A 13,287-nucleotide genomic window follows, 5' to 3' on the forward strand; every position below is an offset into this window, starting at 1 on the left:
TTCTGTTTAAGGTGCCTATATATATCTATATAAATAGCTGTAGATAATAGGTTATGGAGAAAAAATAGCTTTTCCTGGGAGAAGTGTTCTTTCTGAATTTTTATTCATTTTGCATTTTGTTTTGTTTTGTTTTGGGGTGGGGAAGGAATTGGGGGAGACTGGAAGAGAAGAATTTCCAGGTATTTTCAGGTGTTTACATATTCTGAATTATATAAAAGAACATGCCGTATATTTTAAATATTTTGAAATGAGACATTACGGTCTAATCTCCATCTGCAGATGATAACTTCATCTATTTTAAAATGTTACATCAAGAATCTTTCTATGCCTATTAAGAAACAATAGGAAATTCAGAGACTCATATAGAAGCCCTATTCCTGGGGAGGGAAGTGAGTAGAGTCAATAATGATTGAGAGAGGGATTTGATTAGTGTGGAGTGAGAGGGATGTGGCTAGTGGGTGCAATTGATTCCTATTTTTTGGTGGAGTAAATGGGAGCAGTTATCTGCTAGATGGAATTGGTTTGCTAAAATGTGGAAACTTCAGAAAGGGTGGGCAGGACATCTAATAAAGTGGGTCTGTAAAAAGCTTGCTAGCTCATCTTATATTTCAGTCTTCACAGGAGATTGTTGATATTCTCAATATAGTCATTGTGAAAGTTGCTGATCAGTTCTGCAAATAAGTGCTTATTATTTAGTGATTACCAGACATCAGTGTGTGAATTTATAAGACTCAACATGCCTAAAGTTGGAGGAAGTGGTAGGAACCAAGCAGTTAAATGTGCTGGAGTAGGATGTGTGTGTTGTCAAAAATTGCTAAGTAGAAGGATAGAGAGGGTTCATACTTGGCCTCATTAGTGTATAAATAGGTATATCTGGATTCTTTAAGATCCAATGTTCCACAGTCTCTTAAAGTTGAAAAACAGAACATCAATTGGTTTGATCATCCTGCAGGTTAAACATTTTCAGTGACACCACCACCACTGAAACATAGCTATGTAAGTCCTTGTTCTACACCTTTTGATAGTGCTTCAACATCTCCTTAATTCAGGAGCAATCTCTATTCATTGTTGACACACACAAATTCTTGATACAATGGCCAATGAGTTGCCATTTCTGCTTTTGCATCTGGTGTCAAGGGCCTCTTTGGTCTCTGGTGTCTACCATGCTTCTGTACTCAGAGCTTTAGTGTCTAGTGCTGAGCTGTTGTTGTGTGCCTCAGTAACATCTCCTTTGAACTTCTAAAGTGCTATCTAAAGTAACTTCTAAAGTGATATCAAGTGCTTTGGCTGAAAGTTTATGCACTTCAGCATCAGATCCCTCTATGCTGTGTCATATCAATGCCAAACAGGTATATTGGTATTCAGTTTGTGGACACTAGCAAGTCAGTCTATGACTTCTCACACCACTTGGTTCTTCAGCCATAGGTCAAGTTCCTCCAGCATCAGCCCTGTCTCCATCACTCTTTCTGTTGGCTTTGTCAACCTCTACCTTCCTGGTTCCAAGTGGTGGGAAACTTCCCCTGTTTCTCCCTTCATGCCTTACCTGTACTATGCTTTCACATGGTTGGTCTTGTGAGCCAGATCTCATCCCTTTCCTCAGAAAAATCCTCAGGAGGGAAGCCAGGAGAAAGGAAATCTCTGAGCAAGATTCCCCTTCCAGTTTTCCCCGCATAGATCCATGGAAGTGGCAAGAATTCCTTTTCTCCTCTTAGGGTACATCTACACTACCCACCAGATCAGCGTGTAGTGATCGATCTATCGGGGATCGATTTATCACGTGTAATGTAGACGTGATAAATCGATCCTCGATCGCTCTCCTGTCGACTGCTGAACTCCAGCTCGGCAAGAGGCAGAAGCAAAGTCGACAGGGGAGCTGCAGCAATCGACTTCGCGCCATGAGGACGCGCGGTAAGTCAAACTAAGATACATCGACTTTAGCTATGCTATTCTCGTAGCTGAAGTTGCGTATCTTAGGTTGATCCCCTCCCCCACAGTGTAGACCAGACCTTAGAATAGGCAAGAGCCAAGAAGTACTGCAGGCCAGGACCATCTGTGAAGAGGCTTCTTTTTGTCATTCAACTGACCATTAGAACCACACTGTAGGGTTTCCTCACAGCTTTCAGCATTCTCTCTGCAGAGCATTCCCATGGTGTGGAGTGGCACACTGTGTGCTGAGCTTGTGTTTGTCAATCTGTTTGTTTGTTTGGTTGTTTGAGGGACCGTGTGCTCTGGCTGGCAGTTGGAGGGAGGTTTGAAAGCTCGAAGCCTCTGGTAATTGGCTGAGCCTTAATCAGTGGGCGGGGCATTCACTCAGGCCAGGGCTTTATAAAGCCGTGCACAAGCGACCAGGGAGCTTTGCGACCAGGGGCTGCTAACAGGGAGTTTCGCAAGGGAGTTTAGAAGGGGAGTGGGAAGGGAGTGGGAGTCCCTCGCCAGCCCTAACCTATAAACCGAACCACATTTCAAAACTCCTTTCTGTAAACCACCCTTCCATTAACTAGGAGACAATGCAGGCAGAAGCCCAGCAGCAGAGTGGGGGCTATCCAGTTTATTGCACTGAGTGTTGCATGTATGATTACCTGCCCTGTGGGCAGGTAGCATATATGTGCAGTCGGTGCAAGGAACTCCTGGCCCTCAGAGACCATGTACGGACTTTGGAGGCCAGAGTGGCGGAACTGGAGGAGCTAAGAGAGGCAGAGAGGTATGTTGATGAGGCTTTCCGGGACACTGTAGAATTGTCCCACCTCTGCTCAGACAGCCCCTGTGCTGTTGAGGAGGAAGAACGGCCCAGGGAAGCAGAGCAGTCAATGGGAGCAGAGGGAAACCTTCCCATAGTTGGGACCCTCCTTCCGGATGGTGCTGGGGTTGCCTCTCGCACTGAGGTTGCCTCTCCGGGGGAGGGAACTCCAGTTTCTAGGAAAAGGCAGGTGTTAGTAATGGGAGATTCGATTATTAGAAACGTAGATAGCTGGGTCTGTGATGACCGGGAGAACCGTATGGTGACTTGCCTGCCTGGTGTGAAGGTTGCGGATCTCTCGAGGCATCTAGACAGACTTATGTGTAGTGCTAGGGAGGAGCCAGTGGTCGTGGTACATGTAGGTACCAATGACATAGGGAAGGGTAGGAGAGATGTCCTGGAAGCCAAATTTAGGCTGCTAGGGAAGAGACTGAAATCCAGGACCTCTATGATGGCATTCTCAGAAATGCTCCCAGTTCCACGCGCAGGGCCAGGTAGGCAGGCAGAGCTTCAGAGTCTCAATGCGTGGATGAGACGATGGTGTAGAGAGGAGGGGTTCACGTTCATTAGGAATTGGGGAAACTTCTGGGATGGGAGGAGCCTATACAGGAGAGATGGGCTCCACCTAAACCAAAGTGGAACCAGACTGCTGACACTAAACATTAAAAAGGTTGTAGAGCAGTTTTTAAACTAGGAGATGGGGGAAAGCCAACTGCTGCAGAGGAGCGTGTGGATCGGACACTGACTTCTCTTAGGGGAGAGTCTGATGATAGAGAATCTCCAGGTTATAGTCAGGAGCAGAGGACTGAAGAGTATAATGTAAGGGCCGGATCAGATGATAAACAGTCACATAAAAAAGAATCTGGCACATCAGAAAAAGGCAGGCTAATAAACAGGGACAAGTTTTTAAAGTGCTTGTACACAAATGCCAGAAGTCTAAATAATAAGATGGGTGAACTAGAGTGCCTTGTGATAAAGGAGGATATTGATATAATAGGCATCACAGAAACCTGGTGGACTGAGAGCAATCAATGGGACACAATCATTCCGGGGTACAAAATATATCGGAAGGACAGAACAGGTCGTGCAGGGGGAGGAGTGGCACTATATGTGAAAGAAAGTGTAGATTCAAATGAAGTAAAACTCTTAAGCAAATCCACATGTTCCATAGAATCTCTATGGATAGAAATTTCATGCTCTAGTAAAAATATAACATTAGGGATCTATTATCAACCACCTGACCAGGACAGTAATAGTGATGATGAAACGCTAAGGGAAATTAGAGAGGCTATCAAAATTAAGAACCCAATAATAGTGGGGGATTTCAAGTATCCCCATATTGACTGGGAACATTTCACTTCAGGACGAAATGCAGAGATAAAATTTCTCGATACTTTAAATGACTGCTTCATGGAGCAGCTGGTACGGGAACCCACAAGGGGAGAGGCAACTCTAGATTTAATCCTGAGTGGAGCGCAGGAGCTGTTCCAAGAGGTAACTATAGCAGGACCGCTTGGAAATAGTGACCATAATACAATAGCATTCAACATCCCTGTGGTGGGAAGAACACCTCAACTGCCCAACACTGTGGCATTTAATTTCAAAAGGGGGAACTATACAAAAATGAGGGGGTTAGTTAGACAAAAGTTAAAAGGTACAGTGACTAAAGTGAAATCCCTGCAAGTTGCATGGGCCCTTTTTAAAGACACCATAATAGAGGCCCAACTTCAGTGTATACCCCAAATTAAGAAAAACAGTAAAAGAACTAAAAAAGAGCCACTGGGGCTTAACAACCATGTAAAAGAAGCAGTGAGAGATAAAAAGACTTCCTTTAAAAAGTGGAAGTCAAATCCTAGTGAAGCAAATAGAAAGGAGCACAAACACTGCCAACTTAAGTGCAAGAGTGTAATAAGAAAAGTCAAAGAGGAGTTTGAAGAACGGCTAGCCAAAAACTCTAAAGGTAATAACAAAATGTTTTTTAAGTACATCAGAAGCAGGAAGCCTGCTAAACAACCAGTGGGGCCCGTTGACGACCGAAATACAAAAGGAGCGCTTAAAGACGACAAAGTCATTGCGGAGAAACTAAATGGATTCTTTGCTTCAGTCTTCATGGATGAGGATGTTAGGGAGATTCCCAAACCTGAGCTGGCTTTTGTAGGTGACAAATCTGAGGAACTGTCACAGATTGAAGTGTCACTAGAGGAGGTTTTGGAATTAATTGATAAACTCAACATTAACAAGTCACCGGGACCAGATGGCATTCACCCAAGAGTTCTGAAAGAACTCAAATGTGAAGTTGCGGAACTATTAACTAAGGTTTGTAACCTGTCCTTTAAATCGGCTTCGGTACCCAATGACTGGAAGTTAGCTAATGTAATGCCAATATTTAAAAAGGGCTCTAGGGGTGATCCCGGCATTTACAGACCGGTAAGTCTAACGTCGGTAGTGAGCAAATTAGTTGAAACAATAGTTAAGAATAAAATTGTCAGACACATAGAAAAACATAAACTCTTGAGCAATAGTCAACATGGTTTCTGTAAAGGGAAATTGTGTCTTACTAATCTATTAGAGTTCTTTGAAGGGGTCAACAAACATGTGGACAAGGGGGATCCGGTGGACATAGTGTACATAGATTTCCAGAAAGCCTTTGACAAGGTCCCTCACCAAAGGCTCTTACGTAAATTAAGCTGTCATGGGATAAAAGGGAAGGTCCTTTCATGGACTGAGAACTGGTTAAAGGACAGGGAACAAAGGGTAGGAATTAATGGTAAATTCTCAGAATGGAGAGTGGTAACTAGTGGTGTTCCCCAAGGGTCAGTCCTAGGACCAATCCTATTCAATTTATTCATAAATGATCTGAAGAAAGGGGTAAACAGTGAGGTGGCAAAGTTTGCAGATGATACTAAACTACTCAAGATAGTTAAGACCAAAGCAGATTGTGAAGAACTTCAAAAAGATCTCACAAAACTAAGTGATTGGGCAACAAAATGGCAAATGAAATTTAATGTGGATAAATGTAAAGTAATGCACATTGGAAAAAATAACCCCAACTATACATACAACATGATGGGGGCTAATTTAGCTACAACGAGTCAGGAAAAAGATCTTGGAGTCATCGTGGATAGTTCCCTGAAGATGTCCACGCAGTGTGCAGAGGCGGTCAAAAAAGCAAACAGGATGTTAGGAATCATTAAAAAGGGGATAGAAAATAAGACTGAGAATATATTATTGCCCTTATATAAATCCATGGTACACCCACATCTCGAATACTGTGTACAGATGTGGTCTCCTCACCTCAAAAAAGATATTCTAGCACTAGAAAAGGTTCAGAAAAGGGCAACTAAAATGATTAGGGGTTTAAAGAGGGTCCCATACGAGGAAAGATTAAAAAGGCTAGGACTCTTCAGCTTGGAAAAGAGAAGACTAAGGGGGGACATGATAGAGGTATATAAAATCATGAGTGATGTTGAGAAAGTGGATAAGGAAAAGTTATTTACTTATTCCCATAATACAAGAACTAGGGGTCACCAAATGAAATTAATAGGCAGCAGGTTTAAAACAAATAAAAGGAAGTTCTTCTTCACGCAGCGCACAGTCAACTTGTGGAACTCCTTACCTGAGGAGGTTGTGAAGGCTAGGACTATAACAATGTTTAAAAGGGGACTGGATAAATTCATGGTGGCTAAGTCCATAAATGGCTATTAGCTAGGATGGGTAAGAATGGTGTCCCTAGCCTCTGTTCGTCAGAGGATGGAGATGGATGGCAGGAGAGCGATCACTTGATCTTTGCCTGTTAGGTTCACTCCCTCTGGGGCACCTGGCATTGGCCACTGTCGGTAGACAGATACTGGGCTAGATGTACCTTTGGTCTGACCCGTTACGGCCATTCTTATGTTCTTATGTTCTTATTATATTTATGCAACTTTCTTTTCATCTTTCTTGCTCTGATTTTATACTTGTTCAGAAGAATCTGCAGCATTAAGGGAGGGCGATAAGGGTGTCATGATTGTGGCTGACATTTGTCTTTGTCTTTTAAATCCTTTCTTTGTTGAACTAGTAGTAGGAATAGTGATATGCCGAAGGGCCTTAGGGGTTGAGACTGTATTGTGCTGGGCACTGTACAGACACAGAAAAGAATGCATTCTTATTTGTGTAATTTGCATTTTTAAAAAATGTTTAAAACTTAAAAGTCATAAAACATTTGTTTTGTGTGTTTACTATCATTTACCTTTCCTCACTTTATTTTTATATTTCATGTACATGATTTTGATGTTTGTGAAAAGTGCTTTATTAAGTGTGCGGTAATCAGAGAGCACATTTGTGCCATAAAGAACACAATAGATATAGAAACAAAAGGCTAGGAACCAGGGACTACTAAACTCTAATCCTAGTTCTAACAGTAGCATTTTCTGTGACTTTGAGCAAGTCATTCAACCTCTCTGCCCTATGTTAAACAGCACTCTATAATTGTCTACTTCTCAAGGTGCTTTGAAGATTAATTAGTTAATAGGACAACTCCAGTTAACTTCAGTGGGAGCTGAGGGCACTCAGCATCCTACTGGATTTGGTACATGCTTTGGAAAGTGCCCTAAAGCAGAAAATAGGGCAGAGGTGGGGTAGGGTGGGGTGGGGTGGACTATTTGAATCAAATTTCCAGGTTAAAGCGTATCCATAGTTTAGTGTAATATTGGTCAAGGCATGAACCTATCTCTGTAAAGGACTGAACAATATCCCTGTTCTGAACTCTGTGGGGGGTTGAATCTGAATTTTTTGGCCGTTCCATCCATAATTTAAACAGGGAAAGGGTCTGTTTGTATTCGTTCAACTGAATTGACTTTGTAAAATACTTTAGAGAATGTTAGTGGTGTGTAAATGGAATGCTCTATTTCATTTAGTGAAAATTGCACTTATCAATTCTGCTGATTGTTTTTGTTGTTTACATGAGCGTCGCTTTGAAAAGCTGTATAATCCATTTCCCCTTAATTTACACTTTATAGTGTGACTGTATGTTTATTAGGACTGATAAACACCATAGTTAATCCTCCTTAAGAAATAACAAGACACATACTTTGCAAGATAATTATGTTCATAATAATCAAGACTGAGGGATGATCCTAAAACAGTTTCTTTAATAGACATACCTCAGGTAAATCATTGCCTTCTGACTTGGAAGGTATTTGTGTGAGATCTTTGTTTTGTTAGTTCCACTTGAGTAAATTCCTCAGGATCTTTAATATCCTCAGAAAGATTCTCAAGTAACATTTCATCTGAGAGGAGTCTAAATATTTGACAGCTTATTTAAAAGAAGCCTGAGAGCAAAAAGTGGGTATTAATGTTTGATCTCTTACTATTTTTTTAACCTTTTTAGTAAAATTAGGGGGATTTGCACAAGAAAACAACACTATAGATTCTGGAAAACTCGATATAGGCCGAAGAGCAATACAAGAGGTTCCTCCAGGGATCTTCTGGAGATCACAGCTCTTCATTGATCAGCCACAGTTTCTAAAATTCAATATCTCCCTTCAGAAAGATGCATTGATTGGAGTATATGGCCGAAAAGGCTTACCCCCATCACATACCCAGGTAAGAGCTGTTTTCATTAAAAGCAAGATATAATACTGAAAACTGCCAGTTTGCATCTTTTTAAGAGCTGTGTTTCTCAGGATTGCAGCTTTTCCTTTTTCCTATTTTTTATTGTTACTTTCTATTGTATATATTGATCTTTCACTATATGAAAAATATATCGTCCTAATACAAGTGCAGTTTTAAAAGATATTCTGGAATTTAAAATCTGCAGTGTGGGGGAAACTTTTGCTTTATGATCAAATCTGATAATTGTTTTTAGTGATGATGCCTATCATAAAGAGACATTTAATGCAGTTATCTGTGGTCCATGGACATATTTTTAACTTTTAAATAAACTAGTGTATCATGCTATAGTCATGCATTTATTTGCTTTCCTGGGATTGTCTACCAAAAAGCAAAGCTGGCAAAGTTACAAGCAAGTTGAAAAAAATCCTTTTTGATAGAGGTTAAGTTTGTTCTGCTAGTGAATGTCACGCTATTTATGGTTTGCTATTTGATTAAAAAATATATTATATTGAAATATGTGTATATGGGATACAGTGAACTAAGACTGTAAGAATCAATTATTACTAGATTTTTCCTGTCTTAAGACTTCTCCAGAGTATCCCAGAATACAGTTCTACTTCACCCCTCAAGAGATTTCTTAAAAGCTATTTCATTGTACATTTGGTTGTGCACTTGTATGCAGTAATAAACATACTACATATTTGCATCTAAAGTTATAGGGAAATGTGCAATTTAAGCATGAGTGTGAATAATTCAATTTAATTAATAGTTTTTCTGGATGGAGTAGTATGGGGGTGAAAGGGCAGTTCCTCTTCACTATATTCAGAGACAATAATTTGGAGTTAACCCTGATTAAAATCTTATTTAACACCCCAAATGTGAATTTCTTCTATTTCAACCCAATCTCAGTCCAAGTTCTGCTTTCTCATCCGTGGCTAACGAAGGATATGTCCATCAAATGACTATTAGCCAAAATGGTCAAGGATGCAACCCCATGCTCTGGGTGTCCCTAAGTCTCTGACAACCAAATTCTGGGACTGGACAATGGGATGGATCACTTGACAGTTGTCCTGTTCTGTTCATCCCCTTTGAAGTGTCTGGCATTGGCCACTCTCAGAAGACAGAATACTGGGCTAGATGGACCATTCATCCAACCCAGTATGGCCATTCTTACGTCCTTATGCACTACCAAAGAGGACCTTTTTTCCAGTTTCTTGAAAATTAGCTATTAGCGAGTTCAGAGAGCACTGCAACTTCTTGCAATTCTAATGCTGGGTGAGAAATTCTGCATCTGTCATGTCCAGACCTCTGAACAAAGCAGATTAGTGGACTTGCATTGAAGATCAGCTATTACACTTGTATTTGGTTTCAATAAAAAAATTTAACGTCAAAACTCCTTTTTTTGTTTTATTTTAAAACATATATTGACTATTTTTTTGCATATCATTGCATTATTTCAGATTATTGCAGATTTCTTTAACTCTGATTTTTAAAAGAAAGATATCCCTAATTACATTATACTGAACTGTTTACCAGGTATGTGGGGTAGTTGTAGCCATGTCAGTCCCAGGATATTAAAGCAATAAGGTGGGTGAGGTAATATCTTTTATTGGACCACCAGACCCGAAGAAGTGCTCTGTGTGGCTCAAAATTTGTCTCTCTCACTAACAGAAGCAGGTCCAAGAAAAGATATTACCTCATGCGCCTTGTCTCTCTATTTACCAGGTACTAATTCACATTCACCTGTTATTTGGCAATATGTTGAAATACCCTGTTGAAATGAAAGGGGAGAGAGTTAAGGTTTCTGGAGGGCATTCGTTGTGAATTTATTTATTTGTGCAATTAAAGTCACCATCTGAACATTACAGTAACTTTGTTAATTTCCTTGGTTTTTAAAAAGGTGAAAAATTAAAGAGATGGTATTTAATGAAAAATACACCTAAGTTTCACACACAAACTCACTTCTAGACTCAGAGGAAGCATGAGAAATTCCATTATGTCCTCTAAGAGCCTGACTCTCTAGCACAAACATCAAAGAGAGCAAACCACTGTTAGGTTCCTTTCCAGGGATATGAGCAGTTTTATACACAATCCTTACCTAGTTTATTAGTGGTTGCAGCAATTAACAAAAGCTCATAAATCAGCATAAATAAACACCTAAAGACAGGGAGCCAAGAAATTAGACTTGTTCAGTCAGAAGAATTATTCAACATAAAACTTCCAAGTGAGAATCACCAATTACCAAGCCCTGTTAGTGAAATATGATTGTATTAAGTGGGATCCCACTACCAAATTTATATATGAGCTTTCACAAGATGACAGGGAAGAATTTAAATCCATCATCACTGAGGGTCATTTTGTATCATATATGTCCCTCCAGGAAGCCTTTGATACTTCAGGTACAGCCTGCAGATTGGTGGCAATCTCAGTTGCAAAGAGGAGATCTTCCTAGCGCCACTCTTCAGGGATCCCTAAAAAAGTTCAAATAACAATTGAGGGTCACCCATTCAAAGGATTAACTTATTAATGCAAAAACAGATAGGGCTTTACATTCTCTAAAGGACTCTTGCGACACTGAGATCCCTAGGAGGGTCTACCCTCTGATACCTAAGCATAAGCACTTTAAGCTATACTCACAAGAGAGGTACTTCCTTTTACCTGCAGCATAGGCAACCTGAACAATCTAGAAAGAGACAAACATTGCACAGAAGGAAGGCATCTGGTTCCACCTCCATTTCTGCTCATCAATCTCCATCAACATCAAGGCAGCAGATTTGATTGCTTGGTCAGGAACAGAGTGCAAATCCCTTCAGATCTTCTAGTCATATTGTCTCCATCTGTGAATCATTTATTTCATTTCTGTAGAAGCAGCAAAGAATCCTGTGGCACCTTATAGACTAACAGACGTTTTGCAGCATGAGCTTTCGTGGGTGAATACCCACTTCTTCGGATGCAAGTGGGTATTCACCCACGAAAGCTCATGCTGCAAAACGTCTGTTAGTCTATAAGGTGCCACAGGATTCTTTGCTGCTTCTACAGAACCAGACTAACACGGCTACCCCTCTGATATTTCATTTCTGTGGTTCTGGAGCACCATCACAATGGATTGATGGGTCCTGAAGATATAGAGATGGGCTATACTAGGGGTCGGCAACCGGTGGCTCGCGGCTCACCAGGGTAAGCACCCTGGCGGGCCGGCCCAGTTTGTTTATCTGCCGCGTCGGCAAGTTCGGCCGATCGCGGCTCCCACTGGCCACGGTTCGCGGTCCCAGGCCAATGCGGGAGGCAGGAAGCCGCGGCCAGAACATCCCTCGGCTCGCGCCGCTTCCTGCCTCCCGCATTGGCCTGGGACCGCGAACCGCGGCCAGTGGGAGCCGCGATTGGCCGAACTTGCCGACGCGGCAGATAAACAAACCGGGCCAGCCCGCCAGGGTGGCGAGCCGCGAGCCACCGGTTGCCGACCCCTGGGCTATACCATCCAGTTCTGTATCCACCCCCACCCCACTCACCTTATCTGTCCCTATTCAGGGACCCCTCTTACAGAGAAGGTTTCATCAAGAGGTGCGGTCACTTCTTATCAGAGCAGTGGAAGAAGTTCCTCAATAGCACAGGGAACACAGTGGATTTTATTCTCATTACTTTCAGATTCCCAGAAAGAAAGGTGATTGGTGGCCTATTCTGCACTTTAATTCACAAGCTCAAGTTCAGGGTTGTGACTCTGGCTACTATAATTCCATCCCTACACTGGAACAATTGGTACGTAGCTCTTGACTTCAGGACATACATTTTCTTATTGCGATTCATCCACCCCACAGAAGATAACTGACGTTTCAAGTGGGCAATGCCACTACCAGTACAGTATGTTACCACTCAACCTGTTGACAGCACCCAGGATTTTCACAAAATGCCTATCAGTAATAGCAGCTTACCTCAAAAAGCTAGGAATCCAAGTTTTCCCATACCTAGATGACTGGCTCATTCATGCAAGTGGCAAGTAACAGACTGCATTCAGCAGACTCTGCATCTGTTTGCCATTTCAGGCCTGAAAGTAAATGAAGAGAAGTAATACTGACTCCAACAAAAAATAGAATCCATTGGAACCATTCTTGACTCCACAACAACAATGGCTTATCTACCACCAGAGAGATTGCAAGCCATACTAAATCTACTAACCCACCTGCGAACTCAGCCCAAGACATCAATGGAACTTGTTTCAGATATGTGACCTCCTGCACCTTCCTAAGTCAGCATGCCAGACTTCACTTTCATTTCATGCAGGAGTGGCTGAAGTCTGCATATCAGCCAAGCAAACATCAGCTGAGCATGCTAGTATACATTACACCACAAGTCCTGCCCTCATTAAATTGGCAGCTGGACCCACTGAAAATCTGCAAAGGAGTAGCATTCTCTCTTCTGCTACCTACAAAGATGTTGATGACAGATGCCTCCACATTAGGACGGGGGGCCCATTTAGATAACCTCCAAACACAAAATATATGGATTCCTCAGGAAGTAAGACTCCACATAAATGTCCTGGAGCTAAGAGCCATTTGTTCAGCATGCTCAGTTTTTCGGCCATGTTTTATCTTTGGGAATTTTGTATCCATCATGAAATTATTCTGAGGGTGGTTCATTTGATAGGAATGCACAGACCACGCTAGCAGATCACCTCAGCAGACAATTTTCAAGTAACCATGAGTGGTCTATAAATGATAGCATAATTCAAGACATATTACTCAGGGGGAAGGACGGTGGGGGAGTCATCCCACCATCCCTCTTTGCCACCAGAGATAACAGGAAGTGTGAACACTTTTGTTCCAGAGGGAGTCAGAGTTGGGGATCCCTGTCTGATACATTCCTGATTCCATGGTCCTCAAGCTTGCTGTACGCACACACTCCCCCACCACCAGTCCATTAGTCCCCATCTTCTAAGAAAGTGCTCAGGCAGGGCTCAGCCA

The 13,287-nt window shown here is 41.8% G+C and overlaps 1 protein-coding gene across 1 annotated transcript in view; it reads left to right on the forward strand.

Annotated features, from left to right (window-relative positions):
- Nucleotides 1-13,287, forward strand: part of TENM3 (teneurin transmembrane protein 3) — a 1,686,859-nt gene that overhangs the window by 1,542,313 nt on the left and 131,259 nt on the right. The window contains exon 17 of the mRNA XM_045017713.1: nucleotides 8,106-8,320. Within this exon, the coding sequence (XP_044873648.1) occupies nucleotides 8,106-8,320 (215 nt within the window). The remainder of the gene's footprint in view (nucleotides 1-8,105; nucleotides 8,321-13,287) is intronic.

Source organism: Mauremys mutica, chromosome 5, assembly GCF_020497125.1.
Source record: "Mauremys mutica isolate MM-2020 ecotype Southern chromosome 5, ASM2049712v1, whole genome shotgun sequence".
NCBI classification, from domain to species: domain Eukaryota; kingdom Metazoa; phylum Chordata; order Testudines; family Geoemydidae; genus Mauremys; species Mauremys mutica.